The sequence below is a fragment of the Protopterus annectens genome, chromosome 6.part0, assembly GCF_019279795.1.
Source record: "Protopterus annectens isolate FY-2018-M chromosome 6.part0, PAN1.0, whole genome shotgun sequence".
Taxonomy (NCBI): Eukaryota; Metazoa; Chordata; order Ceratodontiformes; family Protopteridae; genus Protopterus; species Protopterus annectens.
Window position 1 is genome coordinate 1,563,694,387 of NC_056737.1, and position 12,324 is coordinate 1,563,706,710.

Here is a 12,324-nt window from a genome sequence, read left to right on the forward strand (position 1 = left end):
CAAATAATGAAGTTTTGTCCAACTGCTAGAAAACAAATTGCCCCAAATTGACAGCTGTATGCACATACAAAACCTAACCTAAAATTAAGGTTATTCATGCTGGGATTCATGTTACAGCTTACACGTCTACTTACACTAATTGCTATCTGTTTTTGAATTACCATTATTCCCTTTTTAGATGTGAAAAACAATGTATATGTTTTCAGAAAATATTAACTTTTAGCCTTAGGGAAAAAGTGCACTGGCTAGGCTCCCTATTGAAATTTTGACACTTGAAATGCAGATTGACGAAAGCTCAGAGAAGAGCGAATCTTGAAAATCGCTCTTCTCCTTAAAACTTCTTTTTGTGGGGGGGCAAGCTCCACCTGTACTCCTCCCATGTGGAGGCAGGCCCCCCACACCCACAAAATTATATACACACACTCCAGGATTGCCATACCTTGCAGAAAAGGGGTTATTCCGAGAAATGGCATTTCTGAGTTAGTATTTTTAACTCCTTTCTTTTGGCTAGTCAGTCTCTGCATTTTGGGGCTCAATCCAGCAGGCACAAACCTTTCAAGTGGTTCTAGTATAGCTGTTATCTCTTATGTACTTCCAATAATTTCAAAACTTCTTTTACTGAACTGGTTGCCCTTGTACATTTTAATTTTACATTTCTCTCAGTAAACAATGCCCTTACTTCTGGGTTTATTACCTTCATCTTTAATCAGCTTGTTTCCATGGAAACATACAAACAAAATGTAGTGCTGCCCTCAGCTCCAATTTTCTCAACTGGACATTTATTTGCTTAAAACATATTTATTGGATTGTGGTCTCTCATTTTTAAAACCCACTTGCATTCACAAAAACTTGTCATTAGATTAAGCTAAGGGCATTAATCCAGACATTCGCCTATGCAAAATTAAAAGAAAACATTTTTGTTCTACATATGTTATAATCAGTGGCTTTTATGCCACATTGCCCATCCCAGCAGCCCAAGATTACAACTTATTGACTTAAACATGCTTTTAGCCTTTCTTCTCTTTTTACATTGTAATGCCTTCATTTCTTAAAATTAAAAGAGAGAGAAAAAAAAGCATGCTTAATATATTTATCACATACACTCACTGAAAATACTTTACTATATAACATGCAATTTATATCATAAAACATTTTATACAAATACTGTTAAGAACAAATTATTTGCTTACAGTTACCTTTTCCCGCTTTCTCCCTCTTTTTTCCTTTTAGTTTCCTTCCAACACTTTCCAAACAATAATGATAGGGCATATACCTGTGAGTCCTGCAATAAGTTTAACAAACTCAACAAAAATCCAATATTTTCATCCACATTTTCTTGTAAAGCCATATTTCACTAATGTAATTGATGCTTTATAGTTTCACATGTATTCACTAGTTTCAGCATTGCTGGTCTTCTTCCTGTTCATCTTCATTTCCCAACCCCAGACTCTGATTCAAGTCCCAGGTACTTCCGATTCTTCAAGTCAGCTTCTGTGCTCTTTTCAGTCTCTCACACATTTTCCTTTGGAACACTGAAAAAGGTTTTACTGACGTCTCTCTATAAGCCTTATTCAGAAGCAAAGTCCCTTCTATTTGATGGCCTGTTGGACAAACTTTTGTATTTCCCCCTTAGCCTGTTCTGCATCAAAAAATTACTTTGATCCTCAAGAAAAAAATAGTGATATTGCAGCTTGAATTTCACACCTACCTCTCGACACTCTCTGATTGCTGGGATAAATTTGCTTCACTTCTGCCTGGTGTACAGTAAATAATCATTTTCCGCAAACATTCTACTGTCTTCAGTTTTTAATATTTTGCCCTTCTGCCATAGTCTTTTTCAGGATCAACACTTTCTGCTGTATGATTGCATCTTTACTAATACAGGTCTTGGCTGCTTTCTCAGTCAGGCTTGCGTCATACACACATTTTTTTTTTTCAATTAACAACTCCTGGTGTGGACTGCCATTTCAGGTACTTATTTGTGCTTTCATAAAATGTATACAGTCTGTCCTTTCCAGTTTCTCTGGTACAGCAGAAAATCTCAAATTTTCTCTGTGCGCTCTGTCCTCTAACTCTACTATTTTTTTACTCAACCCTTCTTGAGCAGTTTCATACTCAAGCCATCCTTTTCTTCATTTCAACATTTTTTCAGTTTTATCAGTTCATCTGAATAACGGTTTAAGGCTTCTTCTTTTTTCAGCCTTTTATTGTTTGAGTTGATATACTCCTTCAATCTTTCATTTAATTTTATTGGCTCTCTGCACATTAACTTATTATTTTCATCTAAATTACTGGAAGCGATCTCGTGTACCTAAGCTGAAGCTTGAACTAACTACTTTTTGGTGAACAGCTGCAGGATTCTTCCCAGTCAGTGTTTTTTCTTCACATTTTCTAGCTGATTTTTCTTTCAGGCTCTCTAAGTTTCTTCTTTACTAGCATCCAGGCAGTCAACTTACAAGCCAGTAAATGCACTTCACTAAAAGAATGACTGGTTCTTATTTATCAGTTTCTTTTTTCACAATGAGGGAGCTGAAATTAAGCTGTTGATCAGTGTGCAGCCATCTTGGAAAAGCCAGCATAGAATTTTGGAATATAATTTTCAAGGTAGTCTTTTTAGGGAACATTCTGACTGTTGTGTGCTATTATTCTTTATCATTTGCAAATATGGTTTCCCAGTCAATATTCACAAATCTCATTTTGGAGCCAGTAATCCAAAGTTGTAGTTCATGACTGATGTGATCTATTAATAGTATGTGGCTATCTGAGCTCAGGATGTTATGTTTTGCCAGAGTTATGAGTATTTGATAAAATAATGTTTAAAAAATTATGACATATTTTAACTAGCCAATTGTTGTAGAGAAGTATATCTTTTTAACTATTTTGAATTTTGGTATGAAATGTTCAGAATTGTCATTTTATGAACTCTTATGTCTAACTGTTGTGTGTGATTACAGTTTTGTTGATAAATGTTATTTGAAGGTAATTTTTGCAAATCCTGCTTTGGATTTGAGTTACATTAATTCAGTTTCATAGTTCCGCAGTAGTGGTCTATAGATTGTATGTGGAAAACTTGAACAGTTGTCCTACAGGTGTTCTTGAATGATACACAGGAGTGTGTTGTACACCTCTGAGTAGCATGTCAGAGCTACAACATGGAATAGCAGTTAAAGGCAACTTAGTAAGGTATAGTTTATCTTATGAAGTAGCTACTTCATAAGGCAAAGTATACCTAACTATACTGCCTTTCCCTACTGTGTTGTATGTTGCTAACATATATATATATATATATATATATATATATATATATATATATATATATATATATAAGACATGCTTTCCTCCTCAAGCCTTACAGCAGAACTAGAGTTACTGCCATACTATTGTAATGAGGGCCTCTACTGTTGCTGTATAAGCTTCCATTGATAGGTGACTGGCAGTTACACTGTAGTGGTGGTTAGACAAGTAAGGCTGGGGTAGCAGGTTTGCCTGCACCACAGGGTACTCCATTGCCAAATGGGTTTTCCTTATCATGCAGTGGGATAACCTTTCTATCTTATTTTATGTCACTCATCTGTATCTGCTAATAGAAGGGGAGGGGGATTCATTTACTCACAAAAGGCACACTATCTACTACACAGCTGGAGTCCTGTAACTTATTTCATTGACACCAACCTGTGTACAGGTAGTCTACCTTTTGTAAATGATGTATGACCCTGGGCAGAGATAATTTGCATGGATGTTGTTTGGTCATGTGCATGGAATACTGTGCAGACACAATGTGTCAAGCCCACATCTTGCTCAATTATATACATGTTTTATGAACTGCAAAGAGCTTTGGCACAAAAGAATACTGCAAACCAGACCTGAAGAATATTTCATGCAGAGTCTTCTTCTACAAGTTAGAGTCAGTGATAAGAGAAAAACATGGCTGCTAGTGGGATTTTGTAGGCTGTAATGGAAAACAAATCTGTGAATGAATGTGAGGCGTAGGTGGCCTGCAGATGCTTTGTCATGTGCACAGAACAAATTTCAAGCACACATTGCTAGCAATCTGATCTGCCCATTGACAAATGAAACTAATTTATCAAAACAACTGCATAGAATTCAGTGATGAAGCAGATCCTGTATCCAGCTCCATCGTAAATGTCAGTCTTTTCAGTTCTTCAGTTATATGTTTTTAATCAGATTGTTATCACACTGCACAATTCTAAGCATGTCAGGTGATAAGATTTATTTTCGTTGATTGACTCTGTTTTGTCTGATCCTTTATTATTGGCTGCATCCACTACTTTTTGAAACTGTTTTGATTCATGCTCTACTATCTTTGTTTGCTATTTATTTTCTATTTGACTTATTTCTCTCATTCACTGTGGCCCTGTTCAAAATCACTGGATGGGCAGTAGTGAAGGTGGGCTACTATACAACATGACTGCATAGCAAAGCTCCAAGTGATTCACTAAGAAATGTTCTTGACCCATTGTATTAGCATGGTACCATGCAAACAACCCCACCCATCCCGAACACATGTAATTTATAAAGCCAGCACCTCTGGAATACCATCTGGTCCCAAAAGGATAATCTATGAGAAGACACATACAATACAATGATGGCTCACTCAGCAGTTCCTCCTATGCTGCTAATACGTGCGCAGGAGACAGTGCTAAGCAACAGCTTAGTGATGTCACCCCAAAGAACAGCCCTGCATTTCATGGTAGGGCAATTCCAACCAGTAACAGAATTCTCTGCAGTGCAAAAAACATGTCACTATGCACAAACTTGTCCTGACCCCACAATGTGATATTGGCAAGGGCTCCCCAGTGAAAGCTCACACAGCATATTTCCTCAGTACCATAACATGGTAATGAACCACAATTATTTAATGCTCCTTGGCCGTTAAATGAAGTTTTTTTATTTGTTTGCTCAGTTTTTACTCTGGTTAAGGTCACTGCAGTATTTTTTTTTTGTTTTGATTTCTTAATACATTACAGTAAGGGATAATAGTGGACCACAGTGCAGTGATATAAGGAGGACAGTTATTATGCAGTATATCTTACCAAGTATCTGAACACAGCTCCTTGGTAAGGCAATCTGTATCTCACCTAACTGCCTTACATCACTGAGTTGTGTAGTGCTGTCATACTACATAATATTGCCTACCAGCCTAAATACATGCACACCTATTACGTGTAATTGCTATATGAGGTACTCCTGTGTGCAGTTCATAGAAATGAGATGGAGGCTACTGGGGGCTACAGTGACTTGTGTCTATTTATTACCATAGTTCTAAGTTCATAGGTTCATAGGTGTGTACTAGGCTAATGGCCCTGGAGCCTTTACAAGCTTAGCCCATAGGATTACCCTGGAATCATGCCATCCGACCTTAGTTCCCAGTGCCTCTGTCGAGTAGAGCAAATGGAGTGATCCCAGGGGTGAATTTTCTATAGGTTGCACATTAAACATGGTGTGCATGACATTCTTACAGATCTATGCTCCATATGTTTATTTAAACCAGGACTCATCAATTCAACCCTTTTTATAACATTGTCTGCAGTCATTTTGTTTACACCAACAAATATCAGCTTTCTGAGACTTGATCTTCAACACTGAAAACCATAGCTGCTTTTTAATGAGAATTAACTACATTTGGCTATAGCCTGCTGTAACTCTAGCCTGTCTTTGACTGCCATTTATTCATTTGAGCAGGTGAGTAAGCTGGTCTATTGACCCTTTCGAGCATAACCTGTGACAGAAGCAATAACACAAAGTCACAATACAGTAGGCTGACTTGCGAGAAAGTTGACAATATAGTGAATACAGCAATTAAGATATGTAATTAATAGTCTTAAATTTATATTACATATTTCAATTGATATCACAGTATATAATCTTTGTTTAAGTGAAAATTCATCTTAGAAAGTAGGCTTACTGTATCTGCCTACCTTTGTCCAAATTAACCTACACAGTTCCGACAAATAATCCTGAATTTAAAACGGAAGACTCAAACTCCACCGGCAACGATGAATATCCAGACAAAAGATTAATTTTTAAGTGCTGAATGTTTTCATTTGATTTATATAGATCAGACAAAGAGCACAACAGCAGCTTTGAAAAACTCTGCAGAGACTCTTTATTTGAAAATTGTACTTACAACCTTTACAGTCAGTTGTGTTAGTCTGAAAATGGCATTGAAGATGTTGTTTTACATACTGATGCTTTTGGAATTACATTTTGACATATGCAGTAATTTATATACCTTTTTATGTTAATTTCTTTCTTATCCAACCACCTAGTTGGAGGGGAGACAATTTGTAGAAATTTACTTGGCACAGGTATATTCAGAAATGCAAATGGTAGCACAATGTAAGAAATTCCTAAATGATAATATATGCAAAACTTATTACAGATGTTTGATGAAGTAGTGTGCTTAGACAAAAAAATTGCACATACTAAAAGCTTCATAATCCGGTGCTTCTGTAAAGTCTCTATAACTTGGTTCATTATTCTTATAAAGATTTGCCAGGGCTAACAAACTGCACAACAATCTGTATATGTTAGTGCCCATTACCTCCATTGGCAGTGTCACCCTTCTGGAATTTGGAAATGCAATAACTATGTAACACAATTCTTTTCTCTCAATATAATTTACCCAATTTTCTATGACAAGCTTAATCTTTTTACAATTGCATCCTTACTCATCCACTTCCATGTAGTGCTCAAGTTTTCCTGCCAACCCCAAAATAATACACACCCACTTTTTCAGACAACGGCACTTAAAACTGGAGTTTATACTAGCACAGACACTTAGAATGTTTATTTATTATTTAAACACTGATTGTTCCATTTTATTAAGCAGAAATAAATATTTTCAGAAAATTTAATTCTCTTTGTGTCAAAATGTCACCATCATTTTGTCCGTTTTAATGCAACAAAGATAATGTATATTGCTACAAACTTAAGTAGTTTTACTGTTATAAAAAAAATTCTATTGTCTGCTTTTAAAACACCAAGTACCATCCACTGCATATTAATTGCTGCAATACTCAGACTAGGATTTAGAAAGGATTACCACAAGACGGACATCTTAACATTGTCTTTTTCACTTTCCAATTCCTAGACTGCCCTGCTACTGAGGTTTTTACTTGTAGGAGCTTCAGCTCAAAGGGGTGGTCTCATGGGCAGAGCTGCATGAAAATGTGACAGTCATGTGCTGTCCACCCAAAATGCCAATGGCTTCTGATTTGCACAGCTTCTGGAGGAAAAAGTGACCACTATAAATACAGCTATAACCCTGGCACTCTTATGTGAGTACTAACAGTGCAAGTTAGTTCAGCAAAGACATTAGGGAGGGAGGTGTGTTAGTGTGTGTGTGTGTGTGTGTGTGTGTGTGTGTGTGTGTGTGTGTGTGTGTGTGTGTGTGTGTGTGTGTGTGTGAACTGTGAACATGTCTGTGCATATCTATAGGGACATGAGTGTGTGTGTGTGTGTGTGTGTGTGTGTGTGTGTGTGTGTAGGGGTGAGATGCAATGGATCTCTAGGTAGAATACAATCACCATCAGGAGGTCTGACAGTACTTGTTCTGGTAAGAGTGTAACTCAGAGATGTTAATATGCTTGTAATGAGGTGTTTCTCACTGTGGTCGTAGCTGTCTCCGAATCTCATTTTCTCACTGTCTCTGTAATTACTTGACCTCCTTCAATCAGTTATCTTGAGCATTTAGCCTTTTGCTGAATCCCAGGGTCAGTCTGTAATATCTCAGATGCATATCCTTTGTAATTATCGCCTTTTAAAAGTTTACATAAACTCAGATTTGAAAACTGTACCATCTTAAGAGTTTACTTGTATCCCAAAACCACACTGCAGATGTTACTTATATAAATGCCTTTGAATGACTTTTTGTCATATGCAACCATTTATATAACCTTATGTATCAAACTTTTACCTGAATAACCACCCAGTCTACCATTTTCATCAGCACTAGATTTCCTTCTCACCTACTACACCACTAACATTTTTCACCCTTTTCAACTGAATTCTGATGCTTTCTGCAATCAAATTTCGCCCTTACATTGTACACATTCAGTATGCTGTGATACGCTCTTTACTGACTGTATTGGCAAAATGCTCTGCATGAAAACACATTTAACTGAATATTGTTAACATCAACATCTATCTGAAAATGCTCAGGAGTGACAAAAGAATCTAGACAAGACCGGCTCTTCAAATATCTTACATTGATGTGCGTGCATGTGCTGAGCTACTACACATGTGACATAATACCAGGAAACATGAAATCCTCTAATCCAGTAAAATTCATAAATGTGCCTGAACTAAATATAGACCCAACACAGGATACACAAAACAGTACATTTACAGAAATCCTGTTGTACATAAAAACAATGCCTATCACAATAACATCATGGTGAAAATAAGAAGCCTTTGGGATACTAAGTTTACTTCACAGACAATCCACTTAGTATATATAGGACATAAACATGTTCAGGTTGCCCTTTCAACTTGGCAGTACCATCTGTACAGCACTGACCATCATCAACATAAATTCACCACCTGTACAGGTGCACTATTCACTGACAGTATATGTGAATAAGCTGTCCTGACAGCATCAGGGGTTTGGCAGCACTGACACTAACCAGACCCACCTCTCAGAATTCGGCATGAACAACTGTGGATGGGCAATGAAATAGACTTTATTTCTCGATGATTTATATAACATGCATAAGCCTGTGTACTAGAAAATATGTCTAGCACTGGAGTAGTGATTATGAGGACTATGTAGTGAGTTCAGGCATATACAGTCTACAACGCCCTACTTTTTGTGGACAGGTCACAGCATCCTTCTATGGGACATTTGTGACCTTCCAAGAATACTCTATAAATGCATTAATGCATATCTAGTAAACACCAGAATTCTGGAGGATAAGATGCCTTGCAATGACTGTCTACCCACTTGTTATGTAGTAAACGCCCTTTTTTTCCCACATATATAGTTCCATGCAAACCACTTAGTGGAAGACTGACAATAACTAACCAGGGTTGCCAGCATCTCTTCTCTTGTCAAGGGTGCATCACTGGGTTGGACATATGAAGCAGACAACAACTTATGTAATCCATAACATGTAGTGACATTAATGTCATAGCACCAGATAAGACCCTTGAACTGTATACATCACTCTAGATTACATTTCTAAGATGGAATTTACATCCCTAATGTACTGGTATAGAAGAATTCATGATGCATGGTATTTAAAGAATTTTTTTCACAATTTGTCACCATACATTCATAAAATATTTCTTCCTTACCTTCAGTACAGTTTTCTCCCTTCCAGCCATCTGGACATTTACATTGAGTTCTGCTGCTTGTATGATTTACAACACATGTGCCTTGATTAAAGCAAGGATTTGGAATGCAGATCATTTCTAAACGACAATGTATAACAACGGAGACAGAAAATGAAAAAATAAATAGTGGTGTGGTTTATATAGTCATTAATGATAAGACTTTAATTCTAACCAAATATTTGCAAATTTGGTAAAGAGTAACAAATGTTTCACATACTTAAACCAACACTACATAATATTTATTTTGGATGTTAAAGCAAATTTAAAAATGGAGTAGCAAAACAGGATTCCATTTTCTTATTCATACATATTCATTTTCTACACAAACTGTTAGGGTATTGACACATAAAAGAATAACAGTAAAGTCCCAGTTTAAAAGAACAGAAACTGGGAGTTTTGCAAAGGCCAGTTATTGCATAACCAGATGTAAAAGAACTGCATCCTATAACAAATACAGCAAAGCACCTTAAAAGCAAAGCACTCAGAGAAGAAAATAGCTATGTAGCTCGTTTCACTATTAAACATCTTGTTTACTATTTCCATTTGCTTTGTTTTTAGTCTTTTACACCACGTTTTTCTTTCTTTCTTTCTTTCTTTCTTTGTTTCTTTCTTTCTTTCTTTCTTTCTTTCTTTCTTTCTTTCTTCTGTGTTGAAAATACACCAGCAGAAGAAGCAGTCAAATGGTGAGATAAAGAGAAATAGCTTTAATCCATGTTATACATCCGTCCTGGTACCTCGGCAATTCGCCTTCAATGGAACAAATATTCAAATGCACACATTCTCTTTTATATACTCATCAATTAAACAATTAATTAATTCATTAACTTATTAACCCTATAAGCACTTTAAAATATCATTTAGTAACATTCATTTAATACTATATGTAGAAATTCATTTTATACATATCCTACTTTTGAAAAACTAACTGAGAAAAACATATTAATTATGTAATAATTCATGTTATTTTTCAAAACTTACAAATATGATCAATTTTTCTATGAAATACTACTTATACTAGACAAATTTAAATAAATATATGTAACATTGAAATACAAAATTTAAAAATAAATAAATAAATACACTCAAATTTCATTATGATTCAAAGATTACACCACAACCATGTGTCATATTCATCCACTATCTAAATTCATCCCAATGGGAAATAATGTATGATACCCCATGATCATTCTATGCTCTAACCTATTTATTGCCGAGGTACCAGGACGGATGTATAACATGGATTAAAGCTATTTCTCTTTATCTCACCATTTGACTGCTTCTTCTGCTGGTGTATTTTTGAATGTTTTATGGTGGATTCGTGGTCATTGTGGTTTCTTCTGTGTTGTCATGATCAGTTCTATAGGTTCATAGGTTCATAGGTAGGTACTAGGCTATCGGCCCTAGGGCCCATACAAGCCTAGCCAAAAAATGTACCCTGGCTTTCGCCACCCAAGAAAATTATTTTCCTGTGCCCCTGTCGAGCAGAGCCACAGAAGTGATCCCCGGGGTGAATTTCCAATTTCCCATCCAATCATCAAGATTTTTCTTGAAGAGTGCTAATGAGGAGCTCTGTTTGACATAGATAGGTAGTTTGTTCCAGAGTATGGGAAGTCTCTGGGACAGGAATCTATCCCTCCAGCATGTTCTGTTTATTGTGGTGACAAGGTTAAGGTCCCTAGAGCGTGTAGCTCGGAGGGATTGGGATTTCTTTAAGTGGAGCATGTCCAACAGCTCTGGGTTTGACATAGCTTTGTATGTTAGGCAGAGATTGCCCCTCACACAAACACTGATAAATTATAGTATGAAAAATCTTACTGAAATTCTAAGTCTCTGTATTTCTAAACACTGTGCTTGAAACCATGATCACAGTTTATGTTATGTCTTCAGACCATATCATGTCTGAAAGGGGTCATTGCACCAGCCCACCCACCTGATTAACAAAAAACTAACTAAATCAATATTTGCTTACCCTTTATTCTAAACACCTACTTATTGCTTACTTTCCTTGGTGGAAAAGGGATCATGTCTTCTCAAGCTGATGTTTTTTATAATAAGTTTCACATTTTACAGCTTAATGTGAATGCCATAAGACCAGCTAGAAAGGGTTCGGGCCCTACCCTCAAAATTAGGCCACCTTAAGCATCACTTCAGAAATGGTGCCCCTCTGTCACAGCAGAGTAGGACACAGCACAAGACCCCATTCATTTAGACCATGTATGTATGGTACAGTTGGAAAGTACATAAAGAATGTATTTTTGCTCTGCATATATTTCAGCAGCATTGATGTATGCTAGAACTAGAAGTGCCCTCTTTCATCATGCGCTTTGACAGCTTACCTGTACTCACCTTCTGACAATATCTCTGGGTTTTCTACACTATGTGTAATTTCCCTAAATATCATGTTTGCTTTAGTTATTGCCACTGGTTGCATTACCTTCTCCCTTCTGCATTCCTTTCCAGATACTGGTCGCTACATATATCTGTTGCTTGCCATATTATTTTTCCATGCAGGAAGCTACCACTGCACTGATCCATGAAACACAGAGGGAGGATTGATTTTATTTTTATGGCTGTAGCTCCCAAAGATTTCATCAAATAATGAGATCACAGGTCCTCTCTTTAAAGGTAAAATCAGCTACTGGTTTCACAAAGTATTGATCGCTGTATCACTCTAGACCATATTTGCTTTGCAGTTATTTATTTATTTATGGATTTCTGTCTCATATACTTTATGTTGCAGGCTGACTTACTGACAGCTAACGAAATGAAAAAGAAAATAGTCAACAAACCCAAACCTGCCAATATACCAACTGCTGGACAACAAATTGTCAACCATAGCTGTGACGTATGCATATGCTCCTGTTCAGAAAGAAAATGTACATAGCATTAAGATAACCTGAAAATCATCGAAACACACACACACACACACACACACACACACACACACACACACACACACACACACAC

General features: G+C 36.6%; 1 protein-coding gene across 1 annotated transcript in view; it reads right to left on the reverse strand.

Moving 5' to 3' along the window:
- HEG1 (heart development protein with EGF like domains 1) overlaps positions 1-12,324 on the reverse strand; it is a 556,295-nt gene that overhangs the window by 180,010 nt on the left and 363,961 nt on the right. The window contains exon 3 of the mRNA XM_044075011.1: positions 9,319-9,435. Within this exon, the coding sequence (XP_043930946.1) occupies positions 9,319-9,435 (117 nt within the window). The remainder of the gene's footprint in view (positions 1-9,318; positions 9,436-12,324) is intronic.